The sequence below is a fragment of the Sycon ciliatum genome, chromosome 3 (genome assembly GCF_964019385.1).
Source record: "Sycon ciliatum chromosome 3, ocSycCili1.1, whole genome shotgun sequence".
In the NCBI taxonomy this organism is placed as follows: Eukaryota; Metazoa; Porifera; class Calcarea; order Leucosolenida; family Sycettidae; genus Sycon; species Sycon ciliatum.
Genome location: NC_088645.1, coordinates 3,849,262 through 3,868,140, shown reverse-complemented (window position 1 = coordinate 3,868,140; position 18,879 = coordinate 3,849,262). Strand labels below are relative to the sequence as shown.

At 48.7% G+C, this 18,879-nt stretch overlaps 1 protein-coding gene across 1 annotated transcript in view; it reads right to left on the bottom strand.

The window, feature by feature from the left end:
- Positions 1-18,879, bottom strand: part of LOC135811232 (uncharacterized) — a 362,326-nt gene that overhangs the window by 56,086 nt on the left and 287,361 nt on the right. Inside the window, exon 14 of the mRNA XM_065324432.1 lies at positions 6,485-6,622. Coding sequence (XP_065180504.1) covers positions 6,485-6,622 — 138 coding nt within the window. The remainder of the gene's footprint in view (positions 1-6,484; positions 6,623-18,879) is intronic.

Here is an 18,879-nt window from a genome sequence, read left to right as displayed (position 1 = left end):
TTCTCAGACACTTCTCATGTCCCAGTCATGAATTTCAATTTCGAGTGGCATATTATCGCGTGATGACCGGACTGACGTAATGTGACTTTGATGTTGACGTAGAAGCATGTTTTGAAGAGAAGCATGACTTGGATAGAAGCATGGTTTGAACCTCGGCTTATACGGCTGTAAGCACCTGCTTTTATATGCGACATTACGGTATGTCCTTATTACTGGCACTTTGGCGGTCAGAGCATTGACTAAATAACACTTTAAAAGATAGCACTAGTGGCGCCAACTACAGTGGCGTGTCCAGGATTTGGCTGAGGAAGAGGGGGGGGGGGGGGGGGGGGAGATGACATGGTGCACATGACTGTAACAATGTACGTCACACTGCTAGCTATCCAACCGATTACAAATTATTACATGACAGGTATTTCTTGCAGACGTACACTAGGCTACAGACTACAGTATCTCATGCTTAGTTACTACATAATTATTGCACAATCATCTGTCATGTTACTTGTACACTACATCAATCACCTCATTAAGTTCATCTCCATATGGCATGAATCAATTTTTCTGCGTTCCCGTTTCAGAAAGGAACATATGAAATGAGAGCCTTACTTCCATATCTCGTCTGCTGGTGCATTGAGAAGCGCAGCAGTGCTTCCGCATGACGATGCAAGCCAAATCAAAACAACTCTAGCCAAAAAACTAGCTCAGCGTTCGTCAGGCAAAAAGCGAAAGTCTCAAACTCAAAGTCAAAAGGTCGGGAAGTGAGAGTCAGAAGGTCCACTAGCCCTATCTCGAACCCAGGCAATCTTTGTGCAAGTCATCTATTGGACTTGCAACGACTTGATCACTCCCACGGTTTCCTGTTGGAACAGGAATTACGCCGTCGCAAGAACGCTCTGCAAAAATCCATCCAGGCTCTGCAGGCCAGAGCTTGGCTTCTTTTAGTCCATGGATGTGGCTGAAACTTCGCAGAAAAGTCTTCAAGTCAACCAATTCATGATTCGAATCCCGAGGGGATCATCCTCAAAACACTGTTGTACAATGTTGCAGAAAGAGGCGCTTGACGATCCCAAGCCGTGTTTTTTAGTCCCGCTTGGGTAGTGCTGCATTCTGCACATCACTGCACGCCATTATCAAGACAAATTGAGCATGTCCTGGAATCTGAACAAAAGTGTAGACATCGTGCAGAGTCGATCGTTTCATCTGCAGTGCACCGCTACACACCAACGGTCAGTGCAGCTGCTTTTGGAAACTGCTTCCCACCATGTAGAGTCTACCGCCTGTGCATGCAGCAGCCTGGTGTTTCTTTCAAACCAAGGTCGAACTTTTTGGGGGAGGGGGAGGAGGGTGGGGAGAGGGGGGGGAAAGGGCGTGCGCCCCCCCCCCCCCCAATCCTCACCCCACCTAAACCCGCCACTGCACCTCATATTTGTCGGTCAGAGTATTGACCAAATAGTACTTTAAAGCGCTAGTGGTATCAACTAAATAATGACACAATGAATATTACCAGTACCAAACAACAATGGGGACCACAGTACTACAATGTCAAAACAGTGAGAACCTTTGCACATACTTCTATCGCACACACAGTTCAGGCTTCAGCTTTGCAATGTACACTGCCTCCAGAAAAGCAAGGTGAGATTATTTGAGCACACGCGCTTGAGTGGCAAAGTGGCAAGGAGTGCCATGTTTGTAATTAGTGCCATGTGCATATTTGAACTGTGTGTGCAAAAGAAGTATGTGCCAAAAGTTGTCACTGTTTTGACATTGTAGTACTGTGGTCCCTATTGTTGTTTGATACTATTAAAATTATTTATTTTCACTAGGTGGTTTGGTGCTACTAGCGCTATCTCTTAAAGTGTTATTTGGTCAATGCTCTGACCGGTAAACATTTAGTTGGCGTTGAAATGGAGTATCCCGTTGTACCCTTGTGCTGCAAGCATTCCTTATGTGCGCTGCCTAGTAATCATTGTCACGTGCGTGCGCACGTGTATGCTGTTCCGTGTATGCACTCATGCATGCACTTTGTGTTCCTGTGTCCCGACATGCTTCCGGGACCCAGGCCGTTCTGCACGCATGCAGATTTGCTCTTGGGTTCTTGTTGTGTCTTGAGGAAGTTTGCAAAGGAGTTGTGTCTTGCGCTTAGCTTTGCTTTCACTCTCAAAACCATGTAAATATTTAATATAGTCTATTTTAGAACTCCTTGTGCGAGTTGTGGTGTCCGTGGGTTTGTAGTGTGGGTGCAGTTCCCCAACAAGTGGTACCGAAACCCGGCCTAGTTTGATTTGCTGTTGTACGAGCGTAGAGTATGTCTGGATCGGCGAGTTCGTTGCCTCGAGTGAAATGTTTCACGGGTGGTCGAGGAGAGGACTTGGAAGTCTTTCTGACAAAGTTTCAGCTCACGGCAGGTCATCATGGTTGGACCAACAAAGCCCAACGTGCCGCGCAGCTCCCCATGTTCCTTGAGGGCCAAGCGTTTGTCGTTTGGAACCAGCTGACGGACAGGGACAAAAAGGATGACAAGACTATTGCTTCGGCATTGAGATCGGCCTTTGGCCTGACGCCGGCACAGGCGTACTCTCAATTTGTGAAGCGCATCCTACGTGTGGATGAGAGTGTCGGATTTGCGCCGGCTTCTGGCCACCAGTGGACACATGGAAACTTACGATGGCAGGGACCCTCTGCTGCTCGAGCAGTTCCTCGCTGGTTTGCCACCAGATTTTGCTCTCCAGCTGAGAATGCAGCTGGCGATCAACGACCTGACCCTGGCCCAGTGTGTCAGCCAGGTGCGGACCCTGCGTGCCTCTCAGAGTTTGCCGAGACCTGCTGGCAGCGTTGTGGCCAGCGCATCGGGAAGTCGTTCCACAGTGACGTGCTATCACTGTAAGCAGCCAGGTCACAGGAAACCGGATTGTCCCCAACGTCAACGGCCATCGCCACACAAGGGTGGCAATGGAAGTTCTGGCGCTAGTGGCAGTGGCAATGGTGGTCAGTCTGGTGGTAGTGGTCGGAAAGGCCCGAAGTGTTTCAAGTGCCACGAGTTTGGCCACATCCAACCGAATTGCCCGCAGAATGTGTCTGCCTCCGCTGTGAAAAAGGGCTCTAACAAGCCAACATTGACTGGTTGTCTGGCCGCTACTGTTTCACCGGTACCCCACGCAGTTTCGCCTCTGCCGCGCATGATTGTTGACGTGGTGTCTGGTGAGACGACCCATGAGTACGGTGCTGCTATCGACAGCTGTTCAACCCAGTCGTTTGTCGCTGCCCACGTAGTGTCAGCCCTCAACCTGGATGTGTCCCCGTGTTCCAGCTCCATAGTGAGTGTCACCGGCGATCCGGTACCGGTTCTCGGCTCCGTATCCATGCGGCTTGGCCGCCACAGCGCTGCCGTCCAGCTACCGGACACGGAATCGGCATTTCTCGTGGTGGACGATCTAGCGTCAGTCGACGCAGATGTTCTTCTTGGTGTGGACATTATCTCGGGCCATGGTGGTGTCGTCTTGCAGTATGATGAATTGACCGGCCAGCTGTGCAGGGCTCAGTTCGGGAGTCTGCCTGAGACACCTAGCGTGCCGCCACCACACAGCAGCAGTAGTAAGAATTTGTCTCGTCATGTGACAATATCTGAGGAGAATGGTGTGGTGCGCCTTGATATGAGTGATGGCACCGCTACCTTCAATCCAGCAGACGGCTACTGGGAGATCGCATGGAGGTGGTCCGCTGGTAGTCCCCCCAAAGACCGAGTCGGTAGTGGTCTCGGTGAATACTCACGCAAGAAGCTCTCTGAAGAACAAGAGCAGCTGTTTCGAGCTGAGGTGCAGATGTGGATTGACCAAGGATGGCTAGTACCACACGATGCTGAGGTGCATGGTTCACCCATTGCAGTCTTGCCACTGCTTGCTAATTGTCAGGAGCACAAACTGTCGACTCCCGTAAGGCCTTGCCTTGACTACCGTGCTCTCAACCAGCTCATTGTGTCAAACCCCGGCAATGATGTGCCGGTCTGTCCCGAGAAAATCCGTGAGTGGCGTCAACGTCCCAGTGAGTCCACTGTTCTCGACATTCGGAAAGCATATCTCAACATCCGTGTCCATCCCAGTTTGCTGCCATACCAGACCGTCCTTTGGCAGGGGAAGACGTACGTGATGGAGCGCATGGGCTTTGGGCTTTCAGTAGCGCCCAAACTCATGGATGCTATCGTGAAGTATTCACTCCGAGACTTTGGTTCGGCTGACAACTTCATCGACGACATTGTCGTACCTTGTGACCAAGCGGATGCGGTAGCTGATTGTCTCGCTTCCTATGGCCTGCCTACAAAACCTGCCGTGCCGTTCCCAGTTGCCACAATTCTCGGTCTGCAACTCTCTGCGGACGATAGTGGCAAGCTGTCCTGGAGGAGACGACAAGATGTCGATCTGAGCGAATCACCATTGATGACCAAGCGTGATGTGTTCAAGTGGTGTGGGAAGGCAACCAGTCACTACCCCGTAGCATCATGGCTGCGTCCACTGTGTTCGTGGATGAAGCGCCTGGCATGTGCTACCGCTGCACCCTGGGATCAACCGTTGCCTGATGACTTGCAACGTCTCTGCGAGGACGCTCGCAAGCGTGCCCTGCAGGAAGACCCTGTACACGGTGTGTGGCCTGCCCCTGCTGGGAATGATTGGTCTGTCTGGTGTGACGCATCCGACATTGCTTACGGCTGCGTGCTGACTGCGAACGGTCATGTGGTGGAGGACCAGGCTTGGCTCCGAAAGGAGGACGACCGCCGACATATCAATGTGGCAGAACTGGACGCTGCTGTGAACGGTCTCTCTCTTGCAGCAAAGTGGAAGCTGTCACGTGTAACGCTGTACACTGATTCCAAGACTGTCTACGGTTGGCTCTCTGGCAAGCTGGAGGCATCGCGTCGCGTCAAAGTTGGTGGATTGCAGGAGGTCGTGGTTCAGCGCCGCCTGCAGATCTTAGACGACATGGTGGAGGCCACAGGTATGAGCGTGTCTGTCCAATGGGTGCCGTCGGCTAAGAATCTTGCTGACCGTCTTACCCGTGTTCCCAGCCAATTTGTGCAGTACTGGAAGACAGTACAGAAGTCCAAGACTCCGTCCGTAAGTGCTGCCGCTCCTGCAGTACCTCGCTGTGTGCCCTTGCCAGAAATCGCGGCACACCAACAACTAGATTCGGTGATCCATGCGACTATTGCTGAACTGTCTGCTGGTGGAGATGTGTCCGCTACGGAATTCGCCAGGGTGAAGTCGCAGCTCACGACTTGTGACGGCATCTTGTTCCGTACTGTCAAGCTCCCGCCCAACGATGTCAAGTGTGTTCCGGTGGTACCTGTTTCCTTGTGTGATCAGGTCGTCAGCTCTGCTCATGAGTCCACTGGTCACAGCAGTTGGGAGACTACTTACCAGTTTCTCCGGTCTACCTGTTACTTCCCGTGTATGGCTGAGGCTTGTCAGCAGTTTGTGCAGCAGTGTCCCCAATGTGCAGCTGCCAATGCTGCCAAAGGTCCCTATCTATCATGCTGCTCCTCCTGGGGATGATTTGCTCATTCCTGATGCTGCTGCTCTGCATGCTGTCCCGGTTGTTCAGCGAGCGCTGCGTGACCGATCTGCCTTACAGCCTCCTGTGCGTTTTCGAGACACTGGTTCTGCCTGAGTTTGCTATTGTTGCAGCTCGTTCTGAGCAGGGTTTTTTGTGTTTTGCTTTTCCCTTCTATTTCTTTTTCTTTCTTTAGTGCTCTTCATTGCTGTGGTGTCCATCATGTGGCCACCAGGGGGAGGGGTGAAATGGAGTATCCCGTTGTACCCTTGTGCTGCAAACATTCCTCATGTGCGCTGCCTAGTAATCATTGTCACGTGCGTGCGCACGTGTATGCTGTTCCGTGTATGCACTCATGCATGCACTTTGTGTTCCTGTGTCCCGACATGCTTCCGGGACCCAGGCCGTTCTGTACGCATGCAGATTTGCTCTTGTGTTCTTGTTGTGTCTTGAGGAAGTTTGCAAGGAGTTGTGTCTTGCACTTAGCTTTGCTTTCACTCTCAAAACCATGTAAATATTTAATATAGTCTATTTTAGAACTCCTTGTGCGAGTTGTGGTGTCCGTGGGTTTGTAGTGTGGGTGCAGTTCCCCAACAGCGTCACAATCGCTATCTTTTAAAATGCTTTTTTGTTAATGTTCTGACCGGCAAAGTGGTGGCTATAAGGAAATGCTTGCTACCTTGTTTCTCACCGTTGTATTCGATTTGAAAAGTAATGTTACGAAAGGCCTAGTCGAAAGACTCGAAACTGTATGGCTTCTGGGATTTGTGTGCTGAATTGCTTTTCTCCAACCAAGAATCTATACACACACAAAAATGCACATAAACTCACCCTCATAAACACACAAACCTACACAAACGTACACAAACACACACACACACACATACACACACACACACACATATATTATGCCATGGATATCCTCCTAGAACAATAGCCTAACCTGGATACGGTCATTGTGAAAGTCCCCAACCAGCAATCTGCCGTTGGACGAGATAATACCCCATGGAAGGACGAACTGTCCTGGTCCACTTCCTTCAGTACCAAACTTGTTCAACTCCCTTCCTCCTTTCTCAAACACCTACATGTAGATCATGCAAATAGGCACAATCACACACCCACACACACCCCATACCCATACCCATACATACCCAGACACACGCATGCTCTCTCACACGTGCACGCACACACACACACACAAACACACACACACACACACACATACACACACACACACACACACAAGCACAAATACACATACATGCCTGTGGCGTAGGAAGTGGGGGAGGGGGGGGGCAAGGGGGGCAAGGGGGGGGGGGGCAGGTTACCCGAACCTTTTGGTGGATGTAGGGCCGAAACTCAGTGAACATGTTTGCACGTGCAGGCGAGAAGCATGCAGATCAATCAGTACGAGTCATGCAATCAGCTTGATCGTAGTAAGAGCTGACCCTGCAGTGGGTTCTGTTGTCATGTACAGTGCTGACCCGCAGAGAAATCCAACCTCATGAATAGAGTATCGCCGCGTTCGAGTGCACAGACCAGTATGTGTAGTGTTAGGGCAGTGTAGTGCACAGACCAGTATGTGTAGTGTTAGGGCAGTGTAGTGCACAGACCAGTATGTGTAGTGTTAGGGTAGTGTAGTGCACAGACCAGTATGTGTAGTGTTAGGGCAGTGTAGTGCACAGACCAGTATGTGTAGTGTTAGGGCAGTGTAGTGCACAGACCAGTATGTGTAGTGTTAGGGCAGTGTAGTGCACAGACCAGTATGTGTAGTGTTAGGGCAGTGTAGTGCACAGACCAGTATGTGTAGTGTTAGGGCAGTGTAGTGCACAGACCAGTATGTGTAGTGTTAGGGCAGTGTAGTGCACAGACCAGTATGTGTAGTGTTAGGGCAGTGTAGTGCACAGACCAGTATGTGTAGTGTTAGGGCAGTGTAGTGCACAGACCAGTATGTGTAGTGTTAGGGCAGTGTAGTGCATAGACCAGTATGTGTAGTGTTAGGGCAGTGTAGTGCACAGACCAGTATGTGTAATGTTAGGGCAGTGTAGTGCACAGACCAGTATGTGTAGTGTTAGGGCAGTGTAGTGCACAGACCAGTATGTGTAGTGTTAGGGCAGTGTAGTGCACAGACCAGTATGTGTAGTGTTAGGGCAGTGTAGTGCACAGACCAGTATGTGTAGTGCTAGGGCAGTGCAGCGCACAGACCAGTATGTGTAGTGTTAGGGCAGTGTAGTGCACAGACCAGTATGTGTAGTGTTAGGGCAGTGTAGTGCACAGACCAGTATGTGTAGTGTTAGGGCAGTGTAGTGTAGTGTAGTGTAGTGCTCAGCAACGCTATTTTATTCATGGCGTTGGATTTCTCTTTGCCCAGCACTGTACAGTGTACTTGACAGGCGCTAGGCTCAGAAAGTCTACACTGGATGACATCTAGAATACTTCAAGTAGAAGTGAGTGCCACCGGCGTGAAGCACGATTGCTAGATCCTCGCTTGGTCCTCTTTGAATTGTAGCTGCTAATTTAAAAGCGTTATTTTCCGTGGGAGGTTTTCTTCGAAATCAGAAAGGCGACAGTACTTTGCTTCAGACAGAGTCAGTTCTTCTCATTGCTATTTCGCAGCTTTCTGGAGAAAACCACTCTCCAGAAGAAGTTTTTGAGACTTACTGTTACTTGTCGGAAAGCAAGGTACGACTGACCAGTGGTAATACATTTCAACATGTTCATGGAGAAACTGAGCCTGAGGCATGCAGCTATCATTCGATGACCTCTAGACGATTATTTTCATCAGGGTCACATTAGTCATCTACACTATCGTGGAAAATTCGTTATGAACGGAACATGCTACTCCTAGTCGCAGGGTTTTTATCACTGGCGTGTGATGAGTCCGGGGTTCTTGTTTGTAATAGCTGAAAATCGGGGTTTTTTCGAACTTATACTTATCCCACTGTCCTCACCAGTAAATGTTGCTCTACGGTTGCCTCTAATTCACCATTACGGATACATTTCGCCTTCAGATAAATTTCTCCTTGGACATTGACCAGGCTGTCAGTCAGAGCTACTTATCCAGTGGTCGCTGCATGCAATCTCTTGTATTCAACATACATGCACAGGACATTCATTGTTCTTGTCCAGATTCGAGTACTAGTACAGGTCCTCCCTCGTTAGTAGATAATCTCTGGGCCATCAAAAAAAGTTATCCTATAATGAGACTTATCTTGTAGCAGGACGTGCAGCTAATGGTGAAATAGGTACTGCTTCGTACTTACCGGGGCTACCCTCGATACAACATAAATATTAGATGCTTCAACTCGTTATAAGATAATTGAAAATCTCCAACATAACTCTTCCTTGGATGCAAAGGATCGTCCATATTTACGAATACATAGATATCATACGTTTTGTCTTTCTGCTTTATCCTACGTGTTTTAGCCTTGATCCTGCTTGGTCAATATTATCTTATACTGAGGGTTTGGCACTCCAGGGACCTGGGCAAAGAGTCGTTATAACGAATTTTATGTACTAACGGATTTGTTGTAACCGGACCTGTAAACAGTTCTATAGACCACGTTTCTCCAGGGTTTTCAGATTTCTATTTACTAACGGGGTAAATGTACTAACCGGATTCGTTTTAATAAGGGAAGACATGTACTAGGTGTTCACATGTCCAGTGATGGAGAGTGAAATACTTGAACAATTACAACTTTCTGTAGAAGGATTACCGGTACGACCACACCAGTATATGAGCAGGTCAGTGGCTGGAAGTCCCCCCCCCCCCCCTCCCGAAACTAAAACATCTTCCTACACCACTGCATGCACACACATGTATACACTTCTCGCACTTGTTCACTTCTGAAAACTTGGGTCTCCTCGAGGGAGGGTAGAGAATTTCAAAAGGAATCTTGGAAAGGTGATTCAATTGGCTTGTGAACCGCCCAACACCTGAAACCCTCTGAAATGTCCAAACTCTGCGTGGATTTGACAATAATCTCACTTTTGGGCTCATCACACCTTTACAAGTGGGTAGGAACAAGGTTAAGAAGCAGCATCAGGGCATCGTCCTGGAATTCAACTGCATTTGTAGAGGTTTCAGCTGCCTCTTACTTCCACTAATGCATGTGTGTGTTCTCAGACAACTGGTATTAAGACACACCCACTTGGCAAGCACACCAGAATTTTTATGCATAGTAGTTATCTGGCACATATGGACACAAAGAAGGGATGAAAACGGGAAAGGAGGGAGAAAAGTGGCATTGTTCCTAATCTTTTATAAAAGGAGTCACGCCAAATATTGAAATAAATCAGGAAAGATTGAAAGGCTGAAGAATGTGGAGGTGATGACTAAGCGTGGCTGTGAGAAGGAACGGACTCGACACTACACCAAATGAATGGCAAGCGGCTGAATCGGTACACTACTATGTTGTCTTCGGAGACTGGTTGATGGACATTTCTGAGCCAAAGAAATCGGGTGATGTCTCGATCAGGCATCGTCAGCCCGACTTGCAAAATGCCTCCTCTACGTCACTGGTTATGCCGATCGGTTTCAGATGAAATCTGACCAGAATTCCACACAGATCTGGTAGCAAGCTTGGCCCACTTTCGAGGCAATAATTCAGGCAGTGGTTGTTGGGTTTCGTCTCGGCGCATCATAAGCAACTCGAATCTTCGTTGTCGTGTTGTCAGGCTTCACTACGCAGTGGTGTGGAATGTTGTGTTTCAAGGCGTCAGTGTTCTCGGTCATGTTGACTGTCTCGATGATGCCACTGTTGAGTTATCGTTGAATGGTGCCGTTGCATTTGTCGAGGATTGCAGATGCAACACAAGCCAGCAGAGCCGGCCACTTGCAAGCTTGTAATTCTCTGGTAGAGATGTGTCAGACGCACTATCTTTCTACGGCCATTCAACGCTATCGCCCGTTGACAACCTCACCGTCTCATTGAACGACTTCAACACTGCGTCTTCAGGCTGCAGAGTGTAGAAGTAGTAGTCACTACCAATGAGCATGTCTATTGTCACGACTTCTGGTCGATCAGCAATGGGTTCTGCTAAGCCCATTTGCTGCAGGCTGGGGTGTTTCCTCATACCGATTGGCAGGCGCCTCATTGTAGAACTGATGTTCGGGGTGATGTTTGCTGTAATGGGGACGTTACCGCCATCAATGGTCTTCACTTGGATTTGGACCTCTTTCAAGACCTTGGTCTCCCTCTTCTTTGAACCAAACGTAGCGATCGACAGGGCATCTTCACCAATGACGTCGGCATTCAAGGTGTTCTGCGTCGCCTCGCTGATAAAGGACCGTGTAGAGTTTGGTGTCGAAAAACACTCGCACTCGGCAAGACCGCTTGCTGTCGTTATCTGTGAGGTCAGCTAAAGTCATCTGCATAAGCACCGCCGATTGTTCTGTGTCACTCACTGTGTGAATTTCCATTGGCTCAGGCTGTCAAATTTGCAATCAGCAATTGTTGCTGTTTCGGACCGTGCGTTTGCAGATCTTGATTGAAATGGCTTCGCATCTCCATTCCGTGCGTTCGTGCTTTTGCCTCCAAACTTCTCCGGGCACAAGGATCTGTGGTGAGTGTCGCATTGACAGTGATAGCATGGTCGGGGTTGTTGCAGTTTCGTGCGGTGTGTCCCGACCGAAGACAGACGAAGCACCGGTTTTCTGTCTTTGCCTTCCTCTACTCTAGCATCACGCACTTCGTACATTCGTCTGTAAAGTGGGTATCTTTGCAGTTAAAGCATCGGGGTGGTGACAGCTGTGCTGTGTGTGATAGTAGAGCTTCTGCCGATGAACGTGTGTAGCTCGGCAAACCGCCAACACTGCGTGGGCTGTCTGTGACTAGCCTACTGTCGGCGTGTGCAGTGCATGTTTTCTTTACTTCGACATATCGTAACAGAGCTTTGCATAGTGTGTGAACAATCTAGATACTGTTTCCGCGGGTGATTTCCAAGTCGAAAATTATGGTTTCTGGCAGCTTTGCCATGACAATGGACAAGAAGATTTTCTGGTTCATATCTTTGCCAACAGCCTCCAGAGATCGCAAATGCCTTTCGATCTGTGTGTGGAGTTTTCTTAGTGTGTTGGTGTTGTTTAATGCCGTTGGAATTTCCATTAGCGATTTGTAATGAGCATTGGCGACGCGTTCCTGCTTCCCAAACCCCTCCTTCAACATTTGAACCCCGCCATCGTAATTTGCATCATCTAGCGGCATGCCCTCTAAAACATCCCTTGCATGCCTGTAAGACAACCTTTCAAGTAGCTCATCTTTTCTGCCTTGGAGATTCTTGATGTATCCACCGAATGTTGAAAAACGTCGTAGAATTCATTCCACTGTAGCATAGCGCGATTGAATTTTGGCAACTCAAGTTTCGGTAACCTAACCCCAGTGGAGTTTCTGGAAGTCTGGCTGGAACCCTGAGACATTTTTGCTTTATTTAGATCAACCAGTTCCGTGAGTATGTTCTCCAAATTCAGTGTGTGGGTTCCAAATGTGTCATTTGAGTCTTTGCTTTATTTCCCATGCACTTCATCAAATTGTAGAATTAGGCTCTTGAGTATAACTGAACTCAATTTCAGATATCCTCTTGCATGTTATCAAGTTCTGACAACTCCCTTTGTTTCATATCTTTGTCGTCCTGCTTTTTAGGATTGAACGTAAGCAGGGTTTCCGTGTACTTGTCTAGTGCCTCATAAGATCCCTCTAAATGTTGGTCAAAATCAATAAATACCGGCCTCGCTGAGGTAATCGTGGTCCCCGAAATTGCATTGCTGATGGCCTTGTCTAAGTCCACTTCCAGTTCTGCCAGGGTTTTGAAACCGCTCGTCGTGCGCAGTTTCCTGGTTTGTAGCCCAGCCGATGGATCCGCCATATTTGCTCGTAGGATCGGCTTTTGGCACCAACATGTGGTGAACACTTTCACCTCTGCGCTCTTGGTTCACTCTTGCATCTAAAGGGCTACATGCTTCTACACGAACTCACACTCAGCACTGCGACATTGCCATAAATAGTAAAATACTTTCAAGATTCATTCTTTGCATCTCTGTCTCTCAGCAAAAGTCAAAAAGCCCTGAAAAAGGATGGCACATGCGCCTCACAAGCAGAGCTGGGGAAACCAAATGACGTCGCGTAGAGCCGACGTGAAAAAGAAAGTAGTAAAATTATAAATAAGTAATCGAGATTCAAATCACGAAGCTCACGTATGCGACAATTGTCTGAGTCCATGAAAGCAGACTTCAAGCGATCAACAGAGATAAACTGTGATCATCCACTGACTTCGACGGAGCAGTACTTTGGACTGTGCTTCAAAAGCGAAACAGACCATTGGATGGCACTTGCAAGGGATTCTGCATTGTATCATAATGAACAAACTAATGCAAGAGAGATGGCAGGCTGACGGGCACGCAGAGAGTGGAATTGCTAGCCATGTGAGGTGGTGGCTGCAGACGGACCATAGCAGAACGCAAACGGCACACCTACTCTGTAGTGGATAGTGGCAGCTCAGTACTGTTGGCAAGGAATGCACCCAGAATATGTATGGTTTAGTTCCTTAAACAGAAACTCAGCAGTTAAAGAGGATAGACCAGATATAACAATTTGATATGATGCTGAGGAGCACTAAGAGAAGAGCCTTATTCCAGCGTGCAGTATTTCCAGTGGCAGTGATGACGGCTTTCAGGTGACAATGCAGATGTTCCACCATGCCATTCACAGCGGGGTGGTGAGTTTTGGTAGGAGTACATGAGGTACTAAAGAGGTGGAATTAAGTGGACAGGAAGTGAGATTCAAACTGACTACCAAGGTTAGGAGTGATAATGCTGAACACGCCGATACGACTGATGCAGTGTGTCAAAAACTACAGTCTTTCGGACTGGATCAGTGGAATAGCTTCAGGCCAATGGTGAATGCCTGGTTAGAAGTACAGCACTGGACAGGATGATGGTGTCGGGAATGCAAACATTGACTGTATCAGCATTTAGAATTGCAATCAACAGAACTGTTTGGATAGACATACAGTGGAACTCACTCAGTACATACATGGGCAAGGCGTGAACCTGCTAAGTTTGGTTCTTCTTCGTCGCACAGATTTTCCTCCCATAAGCACATAATTATACAAAATAATGTTGACCTATACAACATCGTCTGATAAGATGTACTTCGAGTACCACTCGTGTATGACAGACTTTTCAGCTGGGTTCCAACTGAGAGTGGAATTAAACACTATTGGTTGGCTGTTTGCGATGCCAATCAGTAGTCATTGCACCAAGTCGAGGATACTATTGCCGCTCAAGCATGAGCAATTGCTTTGCCCATTTGCAACGCCAATTGCTTCACCATGGATGGCTGTTTGCAACATCGATCAGGAACCTTTGCTCCCCGTCGCAGGTACTGTTGCGACTCACTCAAGAGCGATTGCCTTGGCTGTTTGCAAAGCAAAATTCGGGACTGAGCAGAAGTGTTCGGATTGTAAAGCTGGGTGGTGTAGTGAGGTGCCCTAAAGTCTGAAAATATCTGATTTGCAAAAATGACTATCCGGTGGCGGGATAGTTGAGGTGGGCGGTTTAGTGAGGTGGCCTAATGTCAGAATAGTTCTGAATTCGCGCTTATGAAGGTAGACTAAGGACCGAGTGCAAGTGGTCGGACTGGTCGGAAAGCAGGATTCAACTGTATATCTTCTTTCATTTTTTTTAAGTCATCTTACCCTAGCCATATGACAGTGCATCGGCCATGAACCGTGAAATTCACTTAGTACGTACTTGTGTGAATTTTAACAATTTAAAAAGCGAGAGCAATCACAAATGTGTGTGTAAACAATTAACTTGCAAATGAAAAACAAGATAAAGAAACTTAGAAGCTGCGACTTCTGCAGTAATAGTCATGAAGTTGGTTGCTCCAACGAGGAGCACACGCTTCTCACACGCTTCTCACACGCAGTCGTGACTCAGTCAAGTGTCAAGTTCGGCAAGAAGCGTGTGCTCCTCGTTGGAGCAACCAACTTCATGACTTTTACCGCCGAAGTCGCAGCTTCTAAGTTCGCATTGTTGTCCCTCACGCGGACGTGCGACTAGTTGTTGGAGGTGACAGCGTTGTGAAAAGCCATACTGGCTCTCAACGTCTGTTTAGCACAACTCCATGAGCGACTCTGACTCACGCTGCTACCTGGGGCTTCACGAGGTGTTTGTCGCTCTACCATATTATTTACGCTGGACACCACGTCTGGCTTCTGGCAGATCCCACTCTCCGAGGAAGCGTCGTTGTTGACGACGTTTATCACTCCCTATGGCCGCTTCAAGTTCGAGCGCCTTCCCTTCGGCATAACGAGCGCGCCTGAGATATTCCAGCACCGGCTACAAAGTCTACTCAGCGATATTCCCAACGTAGCAGTGTTCATAGACGACATCATTGTCTATGCTTCATCGATGGCTGAGCATGATGCTGCTCTGCTCGCCGTCGAGAACCGACTCTGTGATGCTGGTCTGACACTGAATCCGAACAAGTCTAAGTTCAGATGCACGTCCCTAAAGTACCTGGGCCATCGGATCAGCGACAAGGGTGTCCACCCTGACCCAGTTAAGCTGGATGCCATTGAGCGCCTCGCAGAAACAGCTGATGTGGAAGAGCTCCGTCGTGCACTCGGACTCTTCACGTACCTCTCCAAGTTTCTGCCGTCATTGTCGACCGTAGCCGCCCCACTGCGCGAGCTACTGCGGTGCGACGCGACGTGGCAATGGACCAAAGCACATGAGCTAGCGTTCACAGAGCTCAAACGCCTAGCTGCCTCAGCCCCGTGTCTCGCGTACTACGACCCGTCTGCACCGACCATCGTCACGGCTGATGCGAGCAGCTATGGATTGGGTGCTGCACTGTTACAGTTCCACGACAATGAGTGGAAGCCTGTCGCGTGCGCCTCACGCACCATGACACCAGCAGAGAAACGGTATGCCCAGATCGAGAAAGAGCTCCTCGCCTCGGTCTGGGGATGTGAACACTTCCATCAATACCTCTACGGAGCGCCCCGATTTACCATTCAGACGGATCACAAGCCGCTGGTCCCACTAATGAACACTCGTGACCTCGACCGAGTTAATCTACGCTGCCAACGTCTACTCATCAGACTCATGCGCTATGATGTACAGGCGGAGTACGTGCCTGGCAAGAACATGGTTCTTGCCGCCACGCTGTCCAGAGCTCCTCTTCCTGACACGCCAGCAACCGAATCCGACCTACACAGTGACTCGGAAGCCACCATCGCCGCTGTCCTGTCGTCTCTATGCAGTCCTACCAAGCAACACGCTCTCGTTACAGCCACTGCTGACGATCCATTCCTGCAACAAGTAATCCAGCATACCCTCCATGGCTGGCCGACCAAGGTCAACGCAGACCTGGAAGCCTACCGCAACGAACGTGGCTCACTCTCAGTTCATGACGGTCTGCTGTACCACGGATTTCGGATCGTAGTCCCGGCATCCGAGCGCAAAGCTACACTTGCCACTTTGCATGACGGCCACCAAGGCATAACCAAGTGCCTGGCCCGTACGAAATCCTCCGTCTGGTGGCCAGGTATCACACGTGCCATTTCAGAACTGCCTGACCTGCACCAAGCATCGTTTTCAGCCGCCAGAGCCTCTGTCTCCAACTGCGTTTCCCTCTTTGCCATGGGAGAGAATAGGAGTCGACCTCTGCCAACATGACGGTCAGGAGTACCTCATTGCTGTCGACTACTTCTCCAGGTACATTCACGCCATCCCGCTACGGAAGACTACCTCTGGAGCCGTCATCAAGGAACTCCACGAGCTGTTCGCCATCCATGGCATCCCTCAAGTCCTTGTGTCGGACAACGGTCCACAGTTCGCAACTGCTGAATTCGCCGCATTCACAGCCCAAATGCAGCTCACCCACCGCACCAGTAGCCCGCACAACCCACAGAGCTACGGTGAAGCTGAGCGAGCGGTTCGAACATTCAAGCGTCTCCTGAAGACCAACAACAGCCTCAACGATGCCTTACTCAACTACAGGTCAACACCCCTCGCAAATGGCTACTCGCCAGCCGAGCTCCTGTTTGGTCGTCGTCTACGCACACACCTCCCATGTACAGCGGAATCCCTCGCTCCAAGTTGGCCTGATATTTCCAAGCTAAGGAAGTTCGAGGTGAGGCAGAAAGACCGACAGAGTGAGACGTACGACTCGTCACACCGAGCACAATCTCTGCCACCATTGACCCAAGGTGACCGAGTCTGGGTGCAAGATCTCGCTTCCGAAGCCGTGATTGCAGACCGCGTCTCCGACAGATCCTATATTGTCACGACCGACAACCTGTCTGAGTACCGCCGCAACCGTCGCCACGTCAAGTTGCTACCTGATGTGCAACCAACACCGCAGTTGAATGTCACTACACCTGCAGAACCTCCATCCGCTGATGTCGAGTTCCAGCCTACCTTGCGCCGATCAGCACGTCCATCCCGGCCGCTGAACAGACTCGACCTGTAAACGCAATAGTCATTACTCATGCTATGATCACTCCAGTCGCTGACACTGATGATCGTGAACTGCATGTAGTACTTGTCTGTCTCTACCCTATCTCCTCTGTATGTATATGACTAAATATTCTTCGAGCTGTTACCTCTGTAACCTCTCTCTCTTCGAACATAAAAAGGGAGATGTTGTGGTCCCGTTGTTGTACCTGATCCGTTCCGGGATCGGTTACCCATATACATTCCCGTACTGTGTACATATATGGATCCTGGTTGTGCATCTTTATCTTTTGTTGTTCTATGTAAATAAACTTTAGTTGTTGTCTGGGACTTGTGGAGTGAAGTTGATCTATGGAGTGCGGGAACTAACTTGATGTTCACTCAGGAACATTACAGTACTAGCTACTGTTGAAGTCTCACTTGTTCCGATATGAACATTTCATTAGCCCTGAGCAACTATATCCGACTGGACTTAGCCTAGAAACTAGGCATTGTAGACCTTTCTGAAGCCCTACGTGTCCATAGCCTGGCTCTAGCGAAAATGCACTTTGGCGAAGGATTGCAAATAATTTTTATGATTGCATCAGGGATTGGTCGAAAGTCACAAACACCCTTTCAGCTGCAACCGAAAACTGGGTCTCTGGGAAAGCAACTATGCATACCAGTTTAGTTACAACGAGGCAACTGTATTCCATGTACTGAAGAAGTGACTGAACTACAATGTCATGTATCTCTGTCTGGGAGGACGTGGAACAAACAATGTCAGAGTGTGTAGCATGCACATCTCTTGAGTATTTTCATCATTCTGGATGTACTTGTAACAAAACTGTGCTATGAGATACGTTCTGTGTTAGACATACGGTTGAGCCACAACTCTTCTTACAAAATACATACCACGGTACAAGGACTTGTTGGAGCATCATCAAGTGGCGCATTCACATTCATCACACACTGGCTCTATTGCCTAGTTCACATTTTGACGGGGCGCGATGGCACGCTACGGAAGGAGTGGCAGGAACCATTTGAGTACTTATGATGGTGGCTTATGGTGACAAATGTAAATGTCAAGAACGTGAATACCACCGTACTACTGTACAGATCAGGAGAAATGGAAGAGTTGATTTTGTTCAACCTTCCATGCCATGCACAGGGACACAAGCCTTTCAATTAGTAGAAAAAATGCGAAATTGCGAATGTGACATGGCGATGGCGTCGTGTGGCGATGCACACAACTGCAATTTTTCAATTTTTAGGATTTCGAACAATATGCTTCCCATGATAACTTACAGAATCATCCACATGACCGAGTTGGATTGTACCAATCTACTTGGATAATCATTTTCTGTGTTTATGGATTGTCCTGGATTTGTTCAGATGAACTGTTTTATCCTTTACTGTTGTTCCATTTAGAATAGTTGTATTTCTCGCCGGCCGAGCGCAGCGAGATAGGCGAGAAAAGATTTCTCGCGGAATATTTTTCAGTTGCAAATATGGCATCTGGTGCATTCTTTGTTGTCGCTTCTTTTCCTGACTTCTTCAGTCAGTTTTGAGTCTCACCAGTGTCCTGCCCTCCCACCCTTTATTTCTGTGCATATTATCAATGCTTTTTATCACTGTTTGCTGCGATGTGCTTGCCATGCCTACATGATGCCTAATCGCCATTGGGGATATACACCCGGTTTTTTCCCTCACAAATGCGTCCGTCGGCGCGAGAGTTTTTTCCCGGCTGGCTCGGTCCAGGAAAATTAATCTGACGGTCCCAAGTGGTTCTGCATCATGGCCTATTTCTGCTATCCACTGGCACGACTATTCTATCTGAGACACCCTGTTCTCAGTCCTTGCTTGCTTCCATACCTCACTCATCCGGTTCACAT